This window comes from Rhinopithecus bieti, unplaced genomic scaffold (genome assembly GCF_001698545.2).
Source record: "Rhinopithecus bieti isolate Rb0 unplaced genomic scaffold, ASM169854v2 scaffold_60442, whole genome shotgun sequence".
NCBI lineage: Eukaryota > Metazoa > Chordata > Mammalia > Primates > Cercopithecidae > Rhinopithecus > Rhinopithecus bieti.
The window spans coordinates 3,312-30,592 of NW_016822946.1; the positions used below are offsets into that span (position 1 = coordinate 3,312).

The 27,281-nt window shown below is 44.2% G+C and overlaps 1 protein-coding gene across 1 annotated transcript; it reads left to right on the plus strand.

The window, feature by feature from the left end:
- Nucleotides 1–249: 249 nt before the first annotated feature.
- Nucleotides 250–26,847, plus strand: CHD6 (chromodomain helicase DNA binding protein 6; the record flags this gene model as incomplete). The annotated part of the gene is made up of 11 exons (XM_017861154.1): nt 250–286; nt 3,224–3,284; nt 3,960–4,176; nt 5,641–5,849; nt 7,216–8,787; nt 11,913–12,064; nt 12,506–12,712; nt 13,653–14,105; nt 15,761–15,952; nt 16,962–17,081; nt 23,658–26,847. Coding segments are annotated over 11 exons (4,117 nt in total), but the record flags the coding sequence as incomplete, so codon positions are not given.
- Nucleotides 26,848–27,281: the final 434 nt, after the last annotated feature.

Consider the following 27,281-nt stretch of genomic DNA (forward strand, 5'->3'; position numbering starts at 1 on the left):
AAGCATTTTTTCATGTGTCTGTTGGCTGTATGAATGTCTTCTTTTGAGAAATGTCTGTTCATATCCTTTGCCCACTTTTTGATGGGGTTGTTTTTTTCTTGTATATTTGTTTGAGTTCTTTGTAGATTCTGGATATTAGCCCTTTGTCAGATGAGTAAATTGCAAAAATTTTCTCCCATTCTGTAGGTTGCCTGTTCACTCTGATGGTAGTTTCTTCTGCACAGCAAAAGGGAGCTAAGTTTTAATCAGCTGCAAAAAAGTCATACAGCCAGGGGACACAAGAACGGTATCTCCTCTGCCCTCTTCTTTTTCTATATTCTGCAATCTTTCCATAATAAATTCCTCGAATATTGTGTTAATGGCATTTGAGGTATATCTGCTTTCCACCTGAAGATTATGCCATTCTCCATTTTGCAAAAGAAGAAATGAGCTTGAGAGAGCTCAAAACAACTTGCCCGAGGCCAGAGAGCCGTGGATCATGGGACTCCAAACCACATGTGTCCTCAAGATGGAGAAATTGCACGTTGTAACCAATCAGTGTGCTTTGTTGTTGACATTCTTATCAGCACTCTGGGGCCCTTCACTCTGAGATGATTGATTCATACCTCTTCGAAGATGAACATTTCTTTTTTTTTTTTTTTTTTTGAGACGGAGTCTCGCTCTGCCGCCCAGGCTGGAGTGCAGTGGCCGGATCTCAGCTCACTGCAAGCTCCGCCTCCTGGGTTTACGCCATTCTCCTGCCTCAGCCTCCCAAGTGGCTGGGACTACAGGCGCCTGCCACCTCGCCCGGCTAGTTTTTTGTATTTTTTAGTAGAGACGGGGTTTCACCATGTTAGCCAGGATGGTCTCGATCTCCTGACCTCGTGATCCGCCCGTCTCGGCCTCCCAAAGTGCTGGAATTACAGGCTTGAGCCACCGCGCCCGGCAGAACATTTCTTTCAAGTTGATTCATGTAAGCAGAAATTGAGGTAGCAAATATTAGACTACATAGTTCAGATGCAGGGCCTCTGCATGCTCAGTTCTGTCACTGCTACAGCATCTCACACACTCAGATAAAACTGGTTATTAACTAAAAGTCTGACATCTTTTTCACTTGAGCTACTAACAAAGTAGGTCTTCTTCATTCTGTCATTTCTAGACAGAGGAAGTACCTTCAAGAGAATACAGGAACAGAGAAACACTATGAATACTAAAAGCTTTCCTTACTTAAGAGTTTTGCCTAAAACTGTTCATGTTTACTAACTACCAACAGAAACTGCTAGGTGGACTGGAAGGGAAGCTAGCATTTGCTGTGTGCCTGCCTCACACCAAGCTGGGAGCCTGCTCTCATGGACTTGGGGTATGATGATGCCCATGTCATCCACCACTACATGGCAAGAAGGAACATGGCAGCTCTGGGGCCTGCCACCCGTGTTGTACAGACTGTAGAACATTTCTCAGCTGGAAGTACTACATTTATACATTTCAGCATTCAAAGGATCTTCACAGATACCATGGAGATATGTAAAAGGTTCTCTCTGGCAGGAAATTATATAAGGCATAGTAGGTTGTTTTTTAACTGCCTAAAGAGTAGTATAAGATAAGATGGTATATTTAACTGCCACGTCAAAATGGTACAGTAGATCAGCCCTGGGTTTTCACTCTTCATTAACGTTAGATAACGGGAGACAATTCTGGCCTAGGCAAAGGAGATTAGCTAGTGTTCCCCACTTCTGTTATAAATACGTTTTCACTCTCCAAAACAAATTTTCATCTAAGACTCTCTTGTCCTTTTTTAGACAGCTTGACAGTTGAAGGTGTTGGCTCTCAAATCAGATTACCCGTATTTGAATCCCAGCTCTGCCACTTTCCAAATGTGTGACCTTGGGCAAGTTACTGAACTTCTCTAGGACTTGTTTTCTGCATTAGTAAAATGAGTACAGTAATGGTTTCTATCTCATGAGACAGTGCTGATAACTAAATGAGATGAGCCATGTTAAAGGTTTTGTGCAATGCTTAACACATAGTTCTCGGTAATATTAGCTATTATCACTGTTCTGCGTAAGAGAGAAATTCATTCAGAAAATAGGCTCCTGTTCTTTGCGTGGTATCAGGGGCCCAAAGAGAGCATTTTGAATTTTCACTGTTGGCAGTCGTGGGTGTCTGCATTCCTACCATGCTAGGTTACTGGTCTCCTGTGTTGTGTATTCCAGAAAGTAGCAAGTAAAGGACCAGAGAGTAAATACCTTGGGCTAGAAGGCCATATGTGGCTTCTGTTGCATATTCTTCCCTTTTTTTCACTCTTTAAAAATGTAAGAACCATTCTTAGCTTGAGGGCCACATAGAAAGTCTGCAGGCCTCAGTTTGCTGACCCTTCTCTCTGACCCTGTGCTCTAAAATAGGAAAGTCTTGAATCCTGAGGTGGTTCTGTACTGTCATTCAGGTCAAAAGATACTAGTCAAAATATAGTAAGTTTTAGTGTTGAAATTAGAGTCCAGTTGAAAAATAGCACAGTCACTTCTCTTACCCCTCAAATTCCCACCTGAATTATATATATAAGGAGTTTTTAAAGTTCCATTCCTGAGACCAAGAAGGGTTTGTGAAGGAATCCATTAAAGCAGTTTGACACATACACCGACTTGGGCAAGCTCAGTGCTTATGATATTACTCCAGATTCACTTAGAGCTCAAGTCATGATTTTAATTTTAAATTCCTGGGGTTTTGCGCCATCAGGTTTCATGTCTGGAGCAGTAGTGTTTTATGAAAATAGTGTCTGTTGCTGTGAAGTAAGTTAGGCATAATGAACACGAACATGACACTTTTTCACAGCAAAAGAACAGAAATGCAGGCACAACCTTTATGAAAAGAAATGACAGTATTAAATTGCAAGTGATGATGGTAAGGCAAATATTTAAATTCACAACTAAAATAGTACTTGTAAAATGTAATTGCCAGAGAGTGTGCCAGTTCATCATTGCTCAGGCTGATTTTCTTACAGGCAGAAGCATCCCACATGGTTCCAGGAAAAGAAAAAAAAAGAAAAAACTTATTTTAAATAAACTGCTTTCTGGCTCTTTTAAGATTGTACAGAAGCAAGCTCTATCAGGTCCTACCTTGGTCTGAGTTGTTCGTGGGCAGGGGACGTCTCTTATGCGTGATGCTTACTTTTTCCGTATCAAGACTCTCTGAGCTGGTTTCTTCTAAGCTGCAGTTTTGCTGATGGGATGGGTTTGTTTATCCCTAGGAGAGTTCCAGTGATGGAGGGGATGGCATTTTCGGCGAAAAGAAGGATGACAGCCGGGCAGGTGAGACTATGTCCTTCTGAAGGCATAGGAAAGTAAGGTCCTAGTTTGTTAGTTATCATGGAGTTTATATATAATTAACATGTAGTTTTTTAAGGAGGCTCTTCTAAAAAGCAAAATAAGTTGACCTTCATCAAAATCCCCTGGAGTCCCACGTGGAGCTTTAACATGGCTCTAGCTTCCTCTACCTGGCATTAAAATTTGAAAGTGAAGTAAATGTTAGTATCTTAAGTTAGAATAGGGTCTGAGAGGTAAAAAGGAATTGTGATGACATTGATTTTCTTTTTTTAAAGAAAGATTGGAGGGGTTGGTTTAGTTTGGTTTGGTTTTTGAATTTTCTGAATTCAGTCATGACAGGAGCTTTGGTAATTGGAAAGCCCAGGCAACAAAGGGTCTGCTCATTCCTGTGCTTTAGAGCAAAGTCCTCAGATGACTTCTGCCACCACAAAAGGTACTTCTGTGTTTGAGAGATAACAGAATTGACCACAACATAAGCTGTATCTAAGGCAAAATTGCAGCCCTTCCAGCCATGCCTAGCTCCTGGGCCAATTATTAAAACAGTAACTACTTTGAGTAAGTTATTGAGTCAGCTTTGTTTTTATTTAAACAAAACCAAAAGACAGTCATTCCTGTTTTAGTTCTGTTTGTAAATACTAATATCCTCACTGATGTTTGAAGCCCAGGATGGCTCCGACCCAGACAAATCGCCCTGGCCAGTTTCATCCGCCCTCACAGCTCGTCTCAGACGTCTGGTCACTGTTTACCAGCGCTGCAACCGCAAGGAACTGTGCCGGCCTGAAATTCTGGGACCAGGTAGCCAAGGATACTGGGTTCAGGAAGAGATGTTCAGGAGAACCTCAGAAATGGACCTCATCAACAAGGAAGCCCAAAAGAGGTAAAAGCCAGTGGCCAAAGGGGCATGCTCAGCCACCCACTGGGTAACGTTTTCAAGAGGTAAAGCTGGTAGCTTGGAGGGCGAGTGTATTTCTGTTGTCTTGTGAAGTTAGGTTGCCTCCAGAATTCATTACCTTCAGCCTTCAGTTGTGATGGTGTCATGGTGACGGGAGTCTGATGAGGTCTAGGAACACCCTACCCTGTCTTTACAGTTTCCAGATTTTTGTGATTTTCTAACTTGACACTCTTACCTAAATTAAACCCCAGTGTCTGGGGATGTGGTTTAGAAACACCACAGTGGAATGTGTCAGACCCTTTCAGATCCCCTAATTCTTTTAGTAACAAAGGGAACATTGAAGCTGTCTTATAGCTAAATCCTTATCAAGCCTTTCAGGGCAATAAATACCATAAAATGCAAGCCCAGAAGGAAGGAATAAATTACCAGCAGTTACTTGCCCATCTGAGAATTAAGCTCTAAAAGGCTTACAGAAGGCCAGCATAGGCTAGGAATGGTGTCACCAGAAGGTATCAACGAAGCTGCAATTCCTTGAGTCATATTTCGCTATCCTTCTGATGAAACATCCCATGAATTAAACGAAGACTGCATAACAAATTCAGTTTCTTCTCTGTACTCCTGACTTAGGAAATTTGATACTTCAGGGAATATATTTCTTCCTTCTTACACATCTCTAAAGAGAAGACTCTGCTTCTCACTCTTTCTCTGACCCCTCACCCTGTTACCCCCATGCCTAGCTAGACTCCCTCTGGATTGGAGAGCACCCTGCCCAGGAGCCCCACGTAAAGGCTGTGGTGGTATATAATTATCCACCTCCCTTAAGTCATTGACTTGCTCATATAGGATATAAAGACTAGAGGACTTTGGTGTCCCAGAGAAAATAATTGTCATGGACAAGCTACCTACATAAAACCACAAAGAAAAGCAGTATGAGGTGAGGAGGCAGGGGTTGTGTCACTGAAGTAGTCACTTCCCTTCGGGACACCAGTAAGATGAGGAGGTTGAATTTAATGGTCTGGAAGATCCCTCCAGGATTCTCTGCTTCTATATTGCCATACAGGTTAAAAAAAAAAAAACAAGGCTAGATATTTAAGTATATATAGTATTTTAAAATATTCATCTTCTACAGGCAGAAGTTAACTAGGTGATTCCTAAAATTGATGAATCAAGAGGTAGCAAGTGTATACCTGGTTTAGAAATAGGGAGGTAAATACCAGAAGAAAGAGCTGAAAGATTTGGAAGTGATTACCTTTTTGGGAGTAGGATAATAGGCTGTTTTCATTATAAGCCTCTCAGCCCAGTTTAACTTAAATAAAAATAACAAAAGAGACAAACCAGCTCTGCCTCCTTTATTGACTTTATGGGCTTTCACAGTAGGCTCTCAATAAGCAGTTATTGGCTTTAAAAAAGAAGAAACAGCTCACTCTTCCTTTCTGATTAAATCTCAAGGTGGACTAGGAGAGAACAAGCAGACTTCTATAGAACAGTGTCTTCCTTTGGTGTTGTTTACGATCAAGAAAAGAAAACTTTTGACTGGACACAGTTCCGCATCATTTCCCGTTTGGACAAGAAGTCGGATGAGAGCCTGGAACAGTATTTTTATAGTTTTGTGGCCATGTGCCGGAATGTCTGTCGTCTACCCACATGGAAAGATGGCGGTGAGAAAACTATCAGTATATTGTCAGATGATACAAGGAAAGAACATTCTGATTTTCAAATTGCAGAATTACTTTACGTATACCTATTAAAACTAGAGTCTACATGAGGAATTTAGGTAAAGATGAGTGGGCTTTTAGAAATTCATAAACTTCTAATTGGGTCCACCTCATAAAATAAAATCTCTCTCCCAAAATGATGTAACTTCAGTGAAAGTTGAAATTCAGCTTAAAACATCACAAATATTGAGATACTATTAACCGCTTTTTGCAAAGTATAAGGGTTTTTTTTTAAGTCATGTTCAGATTTATCCTACTCTGAACTTCACACCTTCCTTAGATTAAATCTTAATAACTTTAAGTATTTCCTTACATGTCGACTTGTAACTATAGAAAGTAAGTGGCTGTCATTTAAATATCCCCTGATCCAATAGAGAACCCTTTTGAAAAATGTCTTCCTGGTTGACACTTGCAACGCCTCCCTTTAGCCTCGTATTTGTAGATGGAGTTCCTCTGGACCATGGGACAATATTTTAGGAAAGCTAAAGCAAACATTGAACCTACTCAGTGTGGGTTCAGGGCTGATGGCAGCACGCACAAGACGTCCCAGCCTTTGCCTCCTATGTGGCAGGGCTAAAGTGGTGTCATCCAAGCCAGGGAGCTGAATATATTGGAAAGATGTGGACCTTGGAGTCACACTGACAAAACCTGGATTTAAATCCTGGTTCTGTCACCTGGAACAAGGTGGTTTATCTGAGCCAATTTCCTTATCCTTGAAACAGGACAGGCATGATGATGGTATGGTGGGATTTTCATGAGAACTAAGTAACATGTATAAAGTACCTAGTGTAGAGTACAGTGGCATGATCACAGCTCACTATAGCCTCAAACTCCTGAGCTCCCAGATCCTCTTGCCTCAGCCTTCCAAACAGCCAGACTGTGGGCACATGGTACCATGCCCAGATAATTTTCTCTATTTTTTGTAGACTTGGCAGGGGGTCTCACTTTGTTGCCCGGGCTGGTCTTGAACTCCTGGCCTCAAGCTATCCTCTTAGCCTCTGCCTCTCAAAGTGCTGGGATTATAGGCGTGAACTACTACTATACTATGCCTGGCCTAGTACATACTTATTTAAAGAAAACTAATACTATTTTCAGAACTGGAGTTTTTATGCTCTTCTTTCACACCCCTTGGGTCTGTCCTTCCATTCTTTTTCGGTTTCCTGTTTTAGCAAGGGCCCACACACCTAAAACTGCCGTGCTGAGGAGCCAGAGAGCTGAACTCCACGGCCAAAGATGCAGGGGCTCAGGTGGGCGGAAGTGTCTGAGGCTACCACCTTAAGTGATAGCCTTTATTTTCCTTTCTCTCCAGGTCCCCCAGATACCACCATCTACGTTGAACCCATCACTGAGGAACGTGCTGCAAGAACTCTGTACCGCATTGAACTGTTACGCAAAGTTCGAGAGCAAGTGCTTAAGTGCCCTCAGCTGCATGAACGCCTCCAGCTGTGCAGGCCCAGCCTCTACCTCCCAGTCTGGTGGGAGTGTGGGAAGCATGATCGAGACCTGCTCATCGGCACTGCCAAACATGGGCTGAACCGCACTGACTGTTACATCATGAACGACCCCCAGCTGTCCTTCCTGGATGCCTATAGAAACTATGCCCAGCATAAAAGATCTGACACCCAGGCACCAGGAAATCTCTGTTGTCTTTACCAGACCAACTCCAAATTGTATGAATCTCTTACATATACTCAAATGAGTAGGACTTCAGAGTCCCTTGAAAATGAACCTGAGAATCTAGTGAAAGTAGAAAGCAGAGATGATCATCTCAGCCTGCCTGATGTGACTTGTGAAAACTTTATTTCTAAAGTTCAGGATGTCATTTCCATCAACCATGATGAAAGCCTGCTGCCTGAGTCCTTAGAGAGCATGATGTATGGTAAGAAGGTGCTCAGCCAAGAACCAGGCTCTTTTCGGGAGAGCCCAAGTACCAATACAGAATGTAGAAAAGATGTTATTACCATCTCAATAAGCAAAGATGGGAACTGCCAGCCTGGTGGCCATGAGGCAGAAATAGCTTCCGGCCCCACTTTTATGGGTAGCTTAGAAGCAGGAGGAGTAGCTCAAGCAAACATCAAAAATGGAAAACATTTGTTGATGTCTATTTCAAAGGAAGAGGAGCTCTGCTTCAGTGAGGCAGGACAGAGACCCGAAAGCATCAGCCAGCTGGAAGCCAAGTGTTTATCTTCCCCTTCCTTGAATCCAGGAAATGAAAGTGGGTTTGTAGATATGTGCAGTCTTAGTGTCTGTGACTCCAAAAGAAACCTGTCATCAGATCAGCAATTAATTGATTTATTGGAAAACAAAAGCTTAGAAAGTAAATTGATTTTGAGTCAGAACCACAGTGATGAAGAGGAAGAGGAAGAAAACGAGGAGGAAAACTTAGCCATGGCAGTAGGCATGGAGGAAAGGCCAGAGGTATTGCATCTCACAGAGCCCACTATTGACATCTCAAGGGAAAAGAACCAAGGCTTCCATGCAGATGAAACCAAGAAAGGAAGCTTAGAGGTCGCAAACCAGACTCCTGGACTACAGAGGGTTTTCCCGCCTCCAGCAGCCTGTCAATGCCACTGCAAACACATGGAGAGGTGGATGCATGGCCTTGAGAATGATGAATTTGAAATCGAGAAACCCAAGGCTTATATCCCAGATCTGTTCAAAAGCAAAACCAATACTATCGCCATGGAGGGTGAACCCACTGCTGTTCCATCAGAGCCGTTTAAAGTGAAGCATGAGCTTTTAAAAGAACCTTGGAAAGAAAGTGCAGAGGGGCAAAAAGTTTTCCCCACATATCCTCTCGAAGGAAGTGAACTCAAATCAGAAGACATGGATTTTGAGAATAAAGATGAGTATGATAGAGATGGAAACTGCCATAGTCAAGGTACAGTATGTAGGATCTTGTCGTATTTTGGATAAACTAGTTCACTCATGACGGGGGGTTGGGTTTTGGGGGAGAGAGTGCTTCATATTTTTACAGCTTCTGAAACAGACCTGCCTGCCCTCACCAAAGGTCATAGGCCTTGGACTGAAAATTCAAATAGCTTAGTAACTGTGGTCATGTTGTAGAAAATTGAAGATCATAGACAATCATAGCACTTTGGCTGCCTCACCCATATAATTTGGGCAGGGGCTTGTGTGTCTTCATTCAATAGATGCTATGTATGGTGTTATGGGGAAATAGTTTGTTCTTCCCCTAGATAAGGTGCTTCAAACTAGCTAAAGTGGAACAGCCTTGGGATGTTAGGAACTTGCAGTTTAATATGGGGGCAGTTAATTTTTCAGGAACTGAACAAAAATACAAATAAATTTGATCCTTGTTAAGGTGGGCAAAAAAGCCATTTATTCATGTCGTTGTCAAAACTGTGTGACTTAAGGTCAGTGCATTTGGTTTAGATTCCTTTCAGTAACTCAAAAGAAATAAAAAGTTTACAGCAATAAAGAAAATAGATTTGATCCTTTTAAATAGGGAGATCTTAGATAAGGGTTCAAGCTAGAAGGAATTTCAAAATGTTAAGAATCTAGGTGACCCTGAGATTCTATGGGCTTTGCAAGAATAGACATACAGTGATTAGGGATCGTGGGGAACAACAGCAACAAATGATTGTTAGCTGTAGTTTTAATTTTTTTCAGATCCAAGAAGGCCTATTAGGGTGAACAAAAAACCAGAAACAACTCCCTTCATGCCTGGTCCACTGTGATGCTGAGGGATGTAGACAGACACATCATCCCTTTCTGGGGCACTGATTTTATGTTAAAGAGGGAAAGAAAGGAGCTAAGCTAAGTCCCTCAAGTTATCTAGCTTTTTTTTTTTTTTTTTTTTTTTTTTTTGAGACAGAGTCTTGCTCTGTCACCTAGGCTGGAGTGCAGTGGCACGATCTCAGCTCACTACAACCTCTGACTCCTGGGTTCAACATCCCAAGCTGGGATTACAGGTGTGTGCCACCACGTCCGACTAATTTTTGTATTTTTAATACAGATAGGGTTTCACCATGTTGTCCAGGCTGGTTTTGAACTTCTGGCTTCAAGCAATCCACTTGCCTCAGCCTCCCAAAGTGCTGCGATTATAGACGTGAACCACTGCACCCAGCCTCAAGTTATCTAGCTTTTTCTTTTTAAACTCCTTGGTTTTATTCAGAACTCTTGGGAAGAGTTCTGAACCCAAATTAAAATTTACACACTAGCTGAGATAAAAACCGAGATGCCAAATTGAAAGTAGCTTGATAGAATTGTAACCTCCGCCAAGCCAGAAGGAACCAGTCTGCAACTATGCCTGATCCTCCTCACGGCAGGCCACGAAGCTTTGCTGCCATGTGTTGAATTATAAAACCCACGTTGCTTTTTGAACCCTGTTGTGGGTAAAAATCAAATTATCCGTCCTTGGAAACCCAGGCAGTCAAGTGAGTACAAGGTACGGTTTAGAGAAGAAATTATGTTCCTGAACTAGTATCCTTTGATGGCAGCGTCAGCCTTGCTAAGTCAGAGTAGAGGAAGCAGTGACCTTACTAAGCTTTGGTGAGCATCATGTGCACATGTGGGTGGGAGTCCCTTTCACCGATGGTTTTAAAAGTGCTTCTGCAGACCTTGGAAGGGATCCTCCACACATACGAGGTGTGGGACAGGTAAGGCAGAGAGAGTTAGCCCTGCTTTCGAGACTAGAAATCTACAGTCCTGAAGGAGCAGTAATTAACTGGTACACCTGTCAGGGCCCGGGTCTCCTGGCTTTTTCCAGGTTTTCCCTCTCACGTGATTTCACTTTTTAAAAAAAAACTTAAATTCAACTCCTCTGCTTAAAACCTTTCAGTGGTGGTCCCCCATTGAATCTAGAATAAAATCCAAATTCTCTATCCTGGCCTACAGGACTCAGCATGTTCTAGATGATTTCCACCCCTCTAGCCTCATCTTTGTACTTTTCACCTGGCCTTCACTTAGTTCCTAGCATGTCCACAATACCCTTCCCCATTGCCGCCTCATCTTCATGGGACTTCCCTCCTCCGAGAGACTCTCTAACAACCTACTTGAGTAGGTTCTTCCCTGTTGTTCCCTATCATGACACTTGGTTTCTTTCCCTTTATAGCACTTACCACAGCTTGTAATTTTAATTGCTCTTTTATTGTCGCTGCTTTCCTGGCTGTCTTCCCTCATAGGGCCGTAAGAACCTTGAGGGCCTGGGCCATATCTGTCTGACTATCCTGAGTCCACCAGGCCTAGCAAGGCCCTGATTTTCATGGTCAGGTCGCTGCAATTCCCTAGGAGACTTGTTGCACATTCAAAAATGAAATATCCACATTTCAAAGCATGGATGCTCCTTGTCATTGAACCAAGAAAGAGGTCAACAACTTTTCCGGCCTTAAGTGCTTTGCCATTGTCTGTTCATTTCCTGTAAGTGGATCTTTGAAGATCTATTCACGTTGATGATAAACTTTCACCATTACTGAAGCTTGAAAGAATAAGTTGCATGTCCATTTCTTTCCGTGAGTGAAGTAATTGAAATGTTCTGATTTTCTTGGCATCTTTTACATGAATCAGGTCTGTCTGACATTTGTTGTAAGCTTCATGACTTTCATCCTTTCTCATATTAATCACCCTCTTGCTGTTCCATTTCATAGATGTCCCTTCAAAGATCTCAAAGTATTAGAATATTCAGCTTTCCCTTGACCACTACACTGAGTGAGAAGCCTCTTTGTGATTAGTCATCCCCTTTCACTCTTGGATACACAAGAAAAATTTCCTTTCTCTTGTCTTTTCTTGTGTTGGGATGTGGATGCAAATGCTCACTAGAGGACTTGCCTTGGGAGCCCCAGAGCAGGATTTGCTTTTCTGGCTTAACTGATACGGTTCTCCTAGAAATAGAAGATAACATAATTAATATTCTATTTAAAATAAATTAGCACAGAATAAGCTAATTTAAAAAGAAAAAGGAAAAGATCAGGATATCCTAATCTCTCAGATCAGTATTATCTCACTACTACAATTAAGTGCCTGAGTAATTTTTTAACCTCTTCCCAGATTATCCAGGGAAGTACTCTGAGGAGGAGAGCAAGAGCTCAACATCGGGCATCGCAGGAGACATTGGGGATGAGCTACAGGAGGCTCGAGCTCCCACTATTGCTCAGCTGCTACAGGAGAAAACTCTCTATTCCTTCTCTGATTGGCCAAAGGTACCCCAGAGCTTGCATTTCCCACCCCGCCCCAAAACCATTCTCAGCTTTGAATTGTTTTTAAACCTTTTAGAAATAGTTCTGAACAACAAACTCAGAAATGTTTAATACCTTTAAAAGGTATTAGTTATGTAGCATTTGAACATTAAAGATACATGCACTTAACTAATTCAACTGTAAGATGAAAGTGTCAGATTGTCCTCATATTTATATATATATATACTATATATTTATATATATATATACTATAAATAGTGCCATGGCTTTCATTTGTATTGTCTAAACTATGATTTTTATTTTAAGGCTTATAAAGTGAGTATGTTTGAGTGTGCTCTTTTCTTATCGACTCCTTCTGGTGAAAAGCTTGATCTTGATCTCAAAGGATTTTGTGAGTTTAGGTAACTCGATCCTTATTCATCAGAGCTTTATCCTTTTTTCTAGGACCGCGTGATAATTAACCGCCTAGATAATATCTGCCATGTGGTGTTAAAGGGGAAGTGGCCCTCCAGCCAGCAGTATGAGCCCTCAGGCACACTGCCCGCCCCGGTGTTAACCAGCGGTGCTGGTTCTCGAACCAGCCTCTCAGAGCCGGAAGCAGCAGAACACAGCTTCAGCAGCGGCGCAGCATTGGCGGCCCAGATTCAGAAGGTGAGCCGGCAAGAATGGAGTGACCACAAAACAGAGAATGGTGGGCATGTTCCACGTCTCAGTTGAGTTCATTCATTCAGCAAGTGTTTACTTAGTGGATAGGGGTTTGTTTTGCCAAGCCATTAGTGTTGATTGGGGAATTTAGACTTTATCCTGTATGTAGTGGAGAGCTAGTAAAAGTATTGGAGCAGGAGAAGGCATGATGAAAGCAGGGGTTTGCACCTCACCTAGAGTGGTATACAGCTTGACTAGGAGGGCCAAGCAGGAAACTGGTAAAGAGAGGTTCGAGACCCCAGTTGATTCAGAGTGGATACAAAGACGAGGGGAACTGACGAAGATGACTCCATGACTAACAAATATATAAGGAAAGGGAAGCATGAATGGAACAGTGTGGTTGACCCTTAGAGAACTGAGCTAACAGTGGAAGTTGATAGAAATTAGGGAAATCAAGGCAGGAGTGAGCATTTTGGTGGGGGTGACGAGTTTTGAGATACATTATTAACATGCTGGTTCTCATGCTCAACTGCACATTGCAATCAGCTGGGGACCTTGACAAGCTAATGATTCTGATTTAATCAGTCCAGAGTGTGTCCTGGGTACTGGGTTGTTTTAAACTTCCCAGATGATTCTGATGCACGGCTGAAGTTGAGCATTCCTGAGTTATCATCTTGCAACACCAAATGTAGTTCATGGACTAGCAACTTTAGCAGCACCTGGAAACCTGTTAAAAAAGCAGACTCTCAGGCTCTACCTCAGACCCACTGAAGTAGAATCTGCATTTTAACAAGCTGTTCGGATTTGAGGAGGCCCGAGTTAGAAGAACTCCTAAAAAGATGATTGGAAATAATATGAGGCCTAGGGAAATCAGGCCTGGAGAAAGAGCTGGCGTTCAGCCACTTGTGTGGCATTCAGACCTCTCTTACTGTTTGTGTGTTCACAGGAGAGCTTCTTAGCTCCAGTATTCACAAAGGATGAACAAAAGCACAGGCGTCCCTATGAGTTTGAGGTGGAGAGGGATGCAAAGGCTCGGGGCCTGGAGCAGTTCTCTGCCACCCACGGGCACACCCCTATCATCCTCAATGGCTGGCATGGGGAGTCAGCTATGGACCTCTCCTGCTCATCAGAGGGGTCCCCAGGAGCCACATCCCCTTTCCCAGTGAGCACCAGCACCCCTAAGATTGGGGCTATCAGTTCACTTCAGGGAGCCCTTGGCATGGACTTGTCTGGGATTCTGCAAGCTGGCCTGATCCATCCTGTGACCGGACAGATTGTCAATGGAAACCTCAGAAGAGATGATGCGGCCACGAGGAGGCGGAGAGGGAGGCGGAAACATGTTGAAGGAGGGATGGACCTCATCTTTTTGAAGGAGCAAACACTTCAGGCGGGAATCTTGGTGGGTATTGAGGTCATTAGATTAAAAACATTCATGTTTCTACACTGAGAAACAAATCCTTCTTCCTCAGACACAAAATAATTTGTGGATCTTTTATCTCTATTTCAGTTGTCCCGCTTTATTTTCTCTCATTATAAGATGCCCTCCATCCTTTGTAGAACTAGATAGTTACTAACTCATTAATGGCACTTAATCTGCTTACAGCCTGGAGAAATGAGCCAGGAGGTCTTGCCATTTCAAATAGGAACAACCCTGCTCCTCCAGGGTTTCAGAAGAGCCACTGTTGACGGCACGGCAGAGCAAGATGGCAGGGTTGAGTGTGCAGCGGCTTTTCTCCGGGGTAGTGAGGCTCTCCGAGACTGGGGTATGGGAGAAAGAACAGGAGTCAGGGCTACCTGAATGTGATCCTGGCTCTTCTGCTTGACGTACTGGGTGACATTGGGCTACAACTGAGCCTCACTTTGCTCCTCTATAAAGTGGGGCAACAGCATCTACCACGGAGGGTTGAAGATTCACGGAGATCATGCTAAGACAGTTTGTTCCAAACTCAAAGGAAATCATTTGCAAACAACAGAAAAAGTCAGAAACCGTATACCTGGCCAAGAGAGATCCCTTTCATGCTTTATTTGATGCTTAATGTTGTATTTTGGGTTTTCCCATTTACTGGATTTTGAGAATCCATTTTATGTTTTCTTATTTTAAAAGGAATAGTAATAGCTAGTACTTATTGAGTGCCTACTACTTACCATGTTCAAGGCTTTACATGATTATCTTCTTTGTTCCTCACAACCACTCTGAAGATGGGCTTGTTATTCCCATTTTATAGGTGAGGAAAATAAGGCTTTAAAGCATTAAATAATTTCCCCCAGATTATCCAGCTAGTAAGTGACAAAGCAGAAAACCAAACCAAGGACCTTATCCTCTAGGGGCTGAGAACTTTACTGCTAAGCCATATTGCTTGGATTATGTCTTCCTCTTAGACTTCCGAAGTAATTTGGGAAGCTGAAGTGACGCGTCCTTTCCCTGCTCAATCCTGCAAGCTTTTAAGAAGTTCGTTACCTTTTTTAGATGTGCAACACCGTATTTCTCTATAATGATCATAGAATTCCAGTGGAATGACCAATAAAAATTTTCCCTCTTGTCCTCAGAGTATTTTTTTAATTTATTAATGCAAACACTTATTTAGCATTGACATTGTTACAGACCCCATTATAGGCTTTAGTAAAACAGAGGTAAGACAGGCATTCACACTGTAGAGGGTGAGTCAATTGTGGTATGGCGTCTTCTTTACATGAGAGAGCTAGGGACAGAGTGCTGTGGGGACAGGAGCTGGAGCAGCGAGTGCTGCCTGGGACAGTGGGCAGTGGTGACAGAGGAGGAAAACTAAATCCGGCAGTCAGGATGGAGTTAAAGTGTACCAAGTGGACAAGAGCGGGAGAGGAGCGCTCAGGTGAACGGAACACCAAATCACTTGCAAGAGCTTATGTGTGTGTGGGTCAGTGGTATGTGTAGGGTTCTAATTCAGGCACCCCAGCTGAGTAATATCAGGGTGGAAATAGATGGCGTGATCCAAATAACCCCTTACGTGTTTTCTTTTTTTAGAAACTAATTTTCATTCTGTCGTGATTATACATACTCGTTTTTCCTTCATCCAGGAAGTCCATGAAGACCCAGGGCAGGCCACCTTGAGCACCACACACCCTGAGGGGCCAGGGCCTGCCACCTCGGCTCCCGAGCCAGCCACGGCAGCCAGCAGCCAAGCCGAGAAAGCCATTCCCAGCAAGAGTCTGCTTGACTGGCTGAGGCAGCAGGCTGACTACTCTTTAGAAGTTCCTGGTTTTGGGGCAGTAAGTGTTTGTTGGTGCTGCCTAAGATCACTGTTTACTTCCTGCTGACTTGTTGCTATTTTTGATGAAAGCATGCTGAGGGAAACCAGAAAGTTGGGAGCTATTTGGGAGAAATCTGTCAGCTGACAACATCATGTTAAAGGACTTTTGTTTTTAAGTTTAAATTTTGATTAAATTCTCCAGTAATAGAAATGATAGCCCATCTCAAAATACTATGCCAAAAAGTAGACATGCAAAATCCTAAGAGGACAGAACTTGTCCCCTGTCCCCACAAACATTGCCACACAGTATCATAAGCTCAGAGAGAAATCTTCAGGTTGCATAAACTTGGCCACCTATGAAAATGTTCCTTTGTATTCTTTTCAAGTTAATACATTACCATTTGTGGTGGTGGGGGGACTGTCCTTAGTTTTATGGTTACTCTGCTTTGGGACATTCCCTTCAAATCGCCTTACTGCCTTTGTCCTAAGTCCCTCAGACTAGACATTTTTGGGAGAGGACTCTTGAGCACGATGTCTTTTTTGGTTTTTCTCTTCTCACTTGTTCACCTACCCCACCACCGTCTTTGTCCTGGATGCACCTAACTATTAAGATACCTATGTAGAGAGCACACAAGAAGAGGAGAACACATTCACAGATGCGCACCCTCCAGAGACAGGCGAAACCAGCCAGGCAAGTAGCAGTGATGAGAGAATCCAAGGAAACGATCAAGAGGAAAAGGCCAGGGATTAACAGGGCCCTGGCAGCCTGGTGAATTGGCTCATGTGTTCTAATCTGGAGCGCCGGGGGCCCACACAGCCTGTTTTCCAGCTTACTGTAGGAACACTGGTGCTTCAGGAGAGAAAGCCTAGGTGAGGCCAGGTAGCTATTTCCTTTAGTTTAACCTGGCCAGCTCCTGTGCAGACAGCCATTGAAGAGAATAATAGCAAAACCAGTTGAAAAGCATCAGCCTCATCAGAACAATCTGGGATAGCGTGTTTTGTAATGTTGGTCTCCGTTTTCATCCTAGAATTTTTCAGACAAACCAAAGCAGAGGAGGCCACGCTGTAAAGAACCTGGAAAATTAGATGTCAGCTCTCTGAGTGGGGAAGAGAGGGTTCCTGCCGTCCCCAAGGAGCCAGGACTGAGGGTAAGGAAGAAGGCCACATGAGTGTGGGGCCAGGAGGAGCATCCTGGTTGAGCCATACCTTATACACTTGAGAGAAAGCCCCAGCTGGGAAGGGGTTCGCTGGGAGACATCTTTCAAGAGGACTAGAAGCCAGCACAGGAAGTTGATTAGCAGCAAGAAATGGTGCTGTGGCATTTTTGAGCACTCTGTGACTCCCAGTGGTCATTTGTTTTCAACCCTTACCTCCAGAATTATTTGTTAAACCATTGCCAAAGCTTGGGTTTGTGTTTTGTTTCTCCTGTGTGTAGAGTTGCAAGAGGAAAGAAATTTTAACCTTTGTTAGTGAACAAAATTCATTATTGGAAGTTTTCATTTCCTAATTTAGGTTTTTATGGCTACCGTTTAAGACATTTCTTCCTAGTCCGGCCTCACTGGCAATGAAAAACAGCTGACTCTAAGCACTACCCTTTTCCTATTATAGCATCATGAGACTGGAAGGGACTTCAAAGACTTCTGCAGAATACTTCTAGTGTAACGAATCCGAGTTAATTATAGTTTACAGATTAGTACAAATTTGGACTACAAAAGTCATAACCTCTAGGGGGCGGTAACAACATTTCAAGTTGAAAATGTGTTGAGCTTGGGCAAATTATACATAAATGTGCTTTTAACCTCCTAAAAGCACTTTCTGCCCGAATAGAGAGCTTCTGAAGATCCTCGTGGGGACTTTTGCCTTTCCCAGGTTGTTCCATAAACTGAAGCTTTCCTGAATGCCTTCTCTTAAGTACTCTGCCAGCTACCTCTTTCCTGGAGTAGGAATTCCCTTCTCGGTGGGATTGATTGAATGTGATTTCTTTTTATAGCTCCAAAAGACCGCCCACCCTAGTCATTTCCTCCTGGTGCAGAAAGAGGTTGGCATTTAATGTTCTCAGGGAACTTGTTCCAGAGTTTGTCACCTGGATTACTGCTGGTCTAGTAGCCCCACCAGTGGCCATTGCTCATCTCCATCTGCTACCACAGCCCCTTTGAGGGGGGACTTGGACCCTAGACAGTTTGTCACGTTGCAGAAGCTGCTCTTTTTTTCCCCTCTTGCTTTAGTCTCAGAAAATGTCCCTTCCACCCTTTTCTTAGGATTCTCCCCCCCACTTTCTTTCACCTGCAGCAGTATGAGTTGGTTCACCTTTGTTTGTGTCCCCTCTGTCTTTCCTCGCCCCTTCACACTGCCTCCCACCTTCTCCTTTTGTCTCGGCGCACAGTGTCTCAGATACGCCATCAAGGGAAGACCTCCAATTCTTGCTTTGTTGTAGTCTCTGAGCTCTTGCTTTAGAGATGTGTCAGGAAGAGCCACGTAGTTCCCCCTTGGCTTGCTTGTTTCTTTCTCCATGTCTAACAGTTTCCCTCATGTTCCTTGGAAACTAATGTTCATCCCTCCCTACAGATGCTGACCCTTTGCCAGAAAACCCATCTCTAAGCTGTTCTTGCAAGCCAGCCTCTTCCCAGAGATGTGTTAGCCTCCTTTGTTAAATAAACACACTCCCTGCCTCGGAGGCCCTTTTCCTGCAGTAAGACAAGAACAAGACCTCAGGCAGCTCAGCCTTCCCAACAGGGGCACCCGTGTGTCTCCTGCAGCTCCTCTTGGAACAGGGCCTTCTAGGGTGCACTGCACTCTTTTTCTTTGCCATAGATACTTAGTCCATTCAGGCTACCATAACAGAATACTGGGGGGCTTATGAGCAACAGAAATTTATTCCTCACAGTTCTGGAGACCCAAATGTCCAAAGTCAAGGTACTGACAGGTCAAGGCACTGGCAGATTGGGTGTCTGGTGAGGCCCCATACCACATCATCCAGACAGATGTCTTCTCACCATCACTTCTCATCCATCAAGTCCTACTGTCTCTCTTTAGAAATACCAGCTGGTGGCTGGGGTGACTCCTCCACAGGACGTGGTTACAGCTGCCCTCTCGTGGAGGAAGGGACAGCCAGCTCTCATAAGGTCACTAATTCCATTCATGAAGGCTCAGCCCCTGTGACCTAATCACCACCCTAAACCCCCTGCGTCCTATTACCGTCACCTTGGGGCACAGGATTTCAACATAGGAATCTGAAGGGACACACATTTATAGCAGAAACCCTACCCCTGTTTTTAGAAATAAATTTAAATCTCACAAGGAATTCCTCCTCCCTTCATTCGAAGGCCCTTCTGCCATATGCGCTGTGGTTTGGATGGGTGGTGTCCACAGAATTATAGCACAGGCTACATGGAAGGTTGTGGGATTCAATTTTTAATGCCCAGTACCTAGTGGTTACTCATTAAATATATGTATACACACACATATACTTAATATAGTTTATATATGTAAGTTACATATGTATATATTGGTTTTACCTATATGTGTATAGTTTTGGGGTTTTGCTGGGCCATTTGACAGTAAGTTGCAGACATGATATATCACCCCTAAATACTTTAGCATGCATCTCATAAAGAATGTTTTCCTGCATAATTATTGCTATTATTACATGTGCATATTAATAATACCTGTTATCTAGTCTATATTCAGATTCCACCAGTTATGCTAAAAATGTCTTTAGAGCTGGTTTCTGTTGTGTTCTGGTTTGGTTTTAGGATTTTTAAATGAAGAGCCAGACATCGCTTTTCATTGTTAGGTCTCTTTTCACCCAACACGTATTTGTTGGATGAATGTACTAACCTTCGGAGGAGAAAGGAAGCTCCGGTCACCACCTTCTTTTAACTCCACCCAGAGTTAAGTTTTAGAGTTGGAATAATGCTACCATGCATTGATGAGGATGTTCTTGGGCTGGATGCCTGTGCAAATTAGATAGAAAGCAGATTTGCCTCCAGTGTGCTTGAACATAAGGAAGCTCCTTTTCCTTGTTCTCTTTGCCCCCTCCGCAGGCCTTTCCTGGAAGGGGAAGCAGGTTTGCTCCCAGGGTATAATTACCGGGAGGGAGAGCTGCCAAAGCCCGCCTGGCCACTGTGTGTGGTCGCCGCGCTGCTGGGAGGGGCACCTGACTGGGGTGGGCAGCAGCTGGTGGCTGGGGTGACTCCTCCACAGGACGTGGTTAAAGCTGACTTCATTTGCCAGCACTCTTGTTTTGCTGCAAATGAAGAGCATTCTCTTTATCCTCGGGGCCTTTCTGCTGCTATTCTCCACATCTAGAGGGGAAGAAAGATCAGCTTGTGCCTTCTAAGCAAGTTCTCATTTCTGAAAGGACCCACCATTCTTTCTACACCCATGGTTCTCAGCAAGGGCAGGGAAAGGATGCTTTTGACATCCCATATCCTGAGATTGCTATTTGCACTTACTGGGCCAGGGCCAAGGTGGCCAAAGGTCCTTTGGGGCATAGCCTGGTGCTAGATACCCTGAGGAGGGTCTCAAAGCATGTTAAAGAAGACCTGATTTATAGCAGATTCCTTGAAAATAAGAAGGAGGCACCATTCATCTAGTGCTGGGCTTGTTTTCTTCCTAACAGAAAGACTTCTGAGATGGAATATGCCCCCTCTCGCTGGAGAGTTTTGAGGGCACATTTGTGGATGTAAAAGAAAGATACTCCCCAGCATCTTTCTCTGCCTCTCGGTTGTGGGTAGGCTGCAGGAAGAGGGCTCAGAAAGGTATATGGTCAAGTTGTGGTTACCCTGGCTGAAGCACCCTGGGCTGTGGTGCCATGCCAGCAAGGGCCTGAGACTGCTGTGTAGACAGAGTGGCTGGCCCAGAATGAGGCGATTTGCATTGATGAGCTCAAGACAGACTGGTGAGAAATTATCCTTTTAGCCTGGCCCCGATCCATCAAGTCCTACTGTCTCTCTTTAGAAATAGGAACCAGCCAGGAATTGCTTCCCCAGTGATCCTCCCTAGAGCCAGAGGGGCAGTTGCCAGCCTAGCAAATTGCAAGTGGCAGGTCATGCTGGGAAGAAGAGAGGGTGTGGTGTGCTGTGGAAAGAGGCCTGGGCTGGGCCTGTGTTCTCACCTGCTATGTCCCTGACCAACTGTACCCTGCCCACCCCACCCCACCCCACTTGTGAAAACGAAGGGGACTAAATATAACAGTTTCAGGGATTTCTTCCAGCCCTGTGATGCAAACCAAGGCTTTTTGAGAAGAATTTTCTTAAAGTTGCCATCATAAAGCTTTTTTGTCTATGATGAACTGGGGTTTTATATATATATATATTCTTGGGAAACTGAAGGACAGGTGTAGGAGTTCAAAAAATATTTCTGGGGACTCAGAAACATTCAGATATGCACGTTTTCACATACCTATGAATCTGTAAATTCTCTGTAAAGCAGGCATGATGATAGTACTGACTCCACAGGGCTCCACGTGGGAGCCAACACAGTCCAGCTGCTGCTCATTTGGGGCCCCACACACACGTGTTCTTACAGCCCATGAGAACCTGAAACCAGTGCCACCAACTAAGGTTACAGCTGCCCCTTAAATAAAAATCTGGTGGGTCTTCCAAGGATTTGCTTCTTTCATAGTTTATGGAGAAGAGAGGCAGTGAAAAAAATGGGAAATGCCAGGGCTGCCGAATTAAAGTTAAAAGTAGGTGCCCTTAGGCAGATTGTAAATAGATTTCTTAATAGCCCTCAGGCCTGGTGGCAAGTCTCAGCCCGGAGATATCGTCAGCTTCCCTGGCTTCTTTCTCTATGTTCTGTGGGGTTTTTTCAGTCATTCTGGTGTCTCTTGGTGAGACCCGCACCTCCTTTTTCGCCCCAAGAGTGTGCCCCATTGAGAGGTACAGCCAGATCTCTGCCTCTGATTTCCCACAGACAAGGAGGCTGTGGGCTGATGGAGCCTCAGCTGCTGCTTGTCCCATCACCACCCCCGACTCTGCAGACTCTAGTGGAAGGGAAGGTATTCCAAAGGAGAATCCTGAAAAGGCCGCAGGTGCAGCCCGAGGAGTCGCCTCAGCAGCCCAGAGGCCTCACCCCTCACTGTTGAGCTCTCCCGCTTCTTGCTGCTCCGTAGGCTCCACATTCCGGCCTTGATGGTGATCATTGACCTCAGTGGAATCCAGTGTGACAAGATCCATTGAGGCCACTGTGAACATTTTGCTTCACCATTGCTGTAATCAAAGGGAAGGGGGTAAAACAGCACTGACTTTGTAGCAGGAACCGTAAGAAGAAGATGCCCAGGCAGTCAGGGAGGGTGCCAGCAGGGGAGGGCTTTGTCCTCACACTGTACACCTCCTCTGTGTGAGGAAACTCTGAGACTGCTCAACTGCACAAGTACAGTTCACCTTTTCTCATACCATGGGCATGTACTACTTGATAAAGTAGCTGATAGCAGTGAGGTGTGGAGGGCAATCAGAAGAGAGAAAGGCATGCACTTCTCCAGGGGCGCCGGGCCTGCGGCACTAAGTCCTGAAAGAAATCGCTCCCTATCTGTGGGGAAGAAATTCTCTCTCTCTCTAGGGATTATAAATTCAGAGAAAGATCCATTGTAATTGCAGTGGTTTGTTTACGCTCTAGGGACCAGGTTCCTGGCTGCATCCTCTCTGCCCTGCAGAGCTCCTGAGCTCCACTCTCAAGAAGAAGGGTGTGGGGCTGCAGCCTGCACCTCCCTCTCCACGTGCTGCCTCCGGCTTGCTGATGCTGCTGAAGCGGTCTGCCCTCCCCTGTGATTCTGTGCAGCTCAGCCGTCCTGATGGGTTATGGGAATGTCCAGTGCAGGTGCCAGATCACCCGTGTTGAGGGCCCTGGTCCTGTCACAGTGTGGTCCACATGGAGCAGAAGTGCTTTACTGCAGAGCTCTCTGCTAATGAAGAAAATTGAAGAGCGAACCTCCAAATAGAGAAAAAATAGATGGTCTCCCTTAGGGAGAACATGACTTATTTTGGTGGCAGTTTCCCCAACAATGTTCAAGAAGTCCTTCATTTCTTCAGCAAACATGTACACATCCCATTGTATTCAGAGAGGGGTGGGGCATACACACAATAAATAATGTGCCATTAGCAAGCACTGCTTCCTATGGATCAGGTAATGTATTAAACACGTCACTTTCAGAGACTCTAAAGATAGCTGCCATTGTCCTTTTTTACTTAAACTCAGAGGCTAACTGACATGTCTTGAGTCCCACAGCTAGGAGGTTGCCGTCAGGATTTAAATTCGGGTCTGTCTGCCTTCAAAACCCTGTCTTACATATTCTTTGTTGCTTCAGTAAAAACCTGTGTCAAGAGGAAGGCAAGCGTTGGGATCTGGTGAAGGGGTCTCAGCCACAATAGTCTCACCGAGAACCAGGGCACTTTTAGTGCTTTCTCCAGCTCCCCACCCTCTTCTACCAGCTTCTCACAGGCTGGATACCACTTTTGCCAGTCAGCATGTTGGAATTACCACTGGGCAGTGACAGGTGCCCTAGTTGTGCCCATGCCACAAAATGCTGTCAGCTGCTGAGGGAGAAGCCTGTCAGGTACAGTCAGGCCGGAGAGCTGCACAAGTAGGCGGGAGGTGCTCCTTTTCCTGGGAACCCTTCGTGCAGCTGGAGACAGGCCAGGCCAGTGCAGAGCCCTGGTCGTCACCCTCAGCTGACCACCTGCCATCCTGTCGCCTCAGCATTTTGTGTTTCTTTGTTTTTCCAGGGGTTTCTTCCAGAAAACAAGTTCAATCACACCCTGGGTGAGCCTGTGCTTCGAGATACGGGCCCCCGCAGGAGGGGGAGGCGGCCTCGGAGCGAGCTCCTGAAGGCTCCTTCCATTGTGGCAGACTCTCCCTCTGGAATGGGGCCGCTGTTCATGAATGGACTGATTGCTGGGATGGACCTGGTAGGACTTCAAAACATGAGAAATATGGCAGGCATCCCCCTCACCGGGCTGGTGGGGTTTCCAGCTGGCTTTGCCACAATGCCAGCGGGTGAAGAGGTCAAAAGTACCCTGAGCATGCTGCCCATGATGCTGCCGGGCATGGCTGCTGTGCCCCAGATGTTTGGTGTTGGGGGACTCCTCAGTCCACCCATGGCAACCACCTGCACTTCCACTGCTCCGGCGTCTCTGTCAAGCACAACAAAAAGTGGTACGGCAGTGACTGAAAAGACTGCGGGAGACAAACCGAGTAGCCATGATGTGAAAACAGACACTTTAGCTGAGGACAAGCCTGGTCCAGGTCCATTTTCTGATCAGTCTGAACCTGCAATAACTACTAGTAGTCCTGTGGCTTTTAACCCATTTCTCATCCCCGGAGTATCTCCTGGACTCATTTACCCATCCATGTTCCTCTCCCCTGGTATGGGCATGGCTCTGCCAGCCATGCAGCAGGCCAGACACTCGGAAATAGTAGGCCTGGAGAGCCAAAAGAGGAAGAAGAAGAAGACAAAGGGGGACAACCCCAACTCCCACCCAGAGCCTGCTCCCAGCTGCGAAAGGGAGCCCAGCAGTGATGAGAACTGTGCCGAACCCAGTGCCCTTTTGCCTGCAGAGAGAGAACATGTGGCACAGGCTGGGGAGGGGGCACTCAAAGACTCCAACAACGACACCAATTAGAACTTTTTTCATTTAAGAAATTATTGTGACTTGTAAGTTTCTTATCCCATAAAGGTTTGTTACTTCCCTCACTTCACCTCCATAAGAACCTGTGTTTCCATAAGTAAGATGACCTACCTGATTTCCTGTCTGAGAACTATGGTAACAGATGTTAATAGTTGCAGGGTCTCACCACTTCATTAGATAAGTGTTGTCTACCTAGTCCAGGAGGCACAGAATTCACATTCTGTTCATCCCGTTCATTCCAGCAATCGTAGCTAATACAGTACTTGGTGACGCGCCCACCCCCTTCTCTTCCAAGTTTCCCACTCACTCGAGGAGGAAAAATGGCAAAAGAAAGCTGTCTAGGGATTTACCATTGAAGGGCTGAAGAACAGAGACAAAGAGGAGCTCTTTTTCTATGAGCTGGGTTGCACAGGAGGAATGTCACAGGGAACCAAAAAGCACAGAAAAGGAAGTGCTGGTGCATATTTTGAGTTAAAATAATTCCCTATTTTATCATGATTCCTAAGTGAGTAGTATAGACAGAAGCATATAACTAATGGTTGAAAATACATATATTCATTTCTTTATAAAAAACAAAAACCTTACTGGTAGTAATATAATTTCCCCCTTCATGGTTTTTCAGACACCTGCAGCAAGAAGAAATACTGACTAACTAGGCATTATTTTCTATACGTCCCTCTCCCCAGTGAAAAGATGCCTCTCGCTGCAAGAAAGCTTTACCCACCATGAGTTATTGCTGGTGACGGGGGTGGGGCCAGGACCTGCGCTCCGTGGAGCCACATACTGCTTCACACACACACAGCTGGCGCTCTGCTCCGACCTGGTTTGCTTACAGATTTCTCTAGCCATTAATTTGCCTCTCTGTGTTTAAAGAGCACCAAGACCGAATGGATTTTCACTTCAGGCTTTCCTTCACCAATAAGGCTCTTTCTGGAGCCTGCAAGAAGACAGTTGCCCAACACTTTGACACTTGCTAGTAGGTCCTTTGACCAGGAATGTCTGAGGCTGTCAGATATGTGCCATCCTTTATAATACAGCTGTGAAAAGTTACTTCTCCATTAATTTCTCCATTCTGTTTATATCTTACAGTTGGACCCAAATCCCAAATTATCAGTTAATCGAAACTATGTTGCAAGTCAACATTATTTTCTCTTCTTCCTCAGCTTCTCCTTGTTTAGGAACTGAGAAAGAACCTGCCTAAGCAGCACTTCCCCATGTCCTTTCACCTTCGTGTTAATGTCCCTTCTAATGGTCTCACTCTTCACAGGTAGTTCACACCCTAAGACTTGAAGTAAGCTCATGGTTCAGTACTCTGGGGGCGCAGGGCTGCGCAGGACCCTTGGAAATGTTGCAAGTGTTACTAGTACCAGTTTCACTTTTCGTTGTCACATTTACTGTATTTTTTACTTTTTCTGTTACAGTTTTGCTAATTTATCAGAAGGTCCAAAAGTTTGACATAACTATTTCATTTTGCATTATTTATTTATGATGCTTTTATCATTGTCTTTTATACATTTGGGATTATAAATTATGTAAATGTTAAAATGAGCATCTCAAAGAAGTCTGTTAAATCATGACTGAAAAAAGTCAATCAGATGTATCTTCAAAAAGTGGAGTCCCAGTTTTATGAATCAGATATAAACCAGAAATTCTATAACCAATCACAGAAGAATCCAATAATTGAACAAATCCTATTCAATGACATCCTTGTAGCATAGATGGTCTATAATGCTGACCACAGATTTCTTAGAAATGCTGCTCTCTCTATTTAACTAACATTTTGTTCAGTTTTGCCTCCAGTGGAAGCAGAAAGGGTTTTTTCAGCTGTTAAATCCTAAAAATCAATATAATTTATTTATGTAAAAAAAATAACTCAATCAATATATTTTGAACCTTTTAAGTACTAATTTTCTTTTATCAAGTAGAAAAAAAAATGTATTTGCCCTAAATCCTTAAAATACAAATGCTATAAAAATTCCTGTATCTTGAAAGCCTTACTGCAAATGAGTATTACAGACATCCAGCAGAGTCTGGTTTTCTTTGTTGTCGTTGTGTTGTTGTTGTTTTGTATGGAAAAGCTGCTTTCCCCGGGTTCCACTTATAACCTCCAGTAGGTCACAGGGTTCAATGTGGATCTGACTTAAAAACCCACCAGCATGCTCAATCCCTTGTGATACGTTATCGAATCTGTATGTTAACTCTCTGGGTGTTTAGGCTTCTATTTGACTGCTGTTGTGACCCTGTTTGCAAAATGAAAATGACACTCTGTGGATTATTTGCTCTGTAAGGCACAAGTGCTTCTTATGATTATTTTGACATTTCCAAGAGCAAAAGCCAAATTTAAACTCTTCAGCAAACTTGAGCCTTTTCATCTAATTCCATGTCACTCACAGCCATAACTTTTCTTGATCATTCTTCACCCCATGTCTTACATAATAAATTGTGGTCTTGATCCTGGATTTAAAAACAAAAAAAAAAGTTTAAAAGTCACATTTGTATTTGAGGAATTCAGTGGCACTTGGGTGTCTCTTGCTGCCTGGGGCATTTATGAGTGCATGGTATGCCCACTGTCTTTCCAAGGTGTCCGATCCGTGCTGGGCACCCTATGGAGGACTTGCTGAGTATTCATCATGACGGTTGACTTGGCCTGTCTCTCGACCGACTGACCAGAACACCTGGTTAAAACATGCCCTAGGCCGGGCGCGGTGGCTCAAGCCTGTA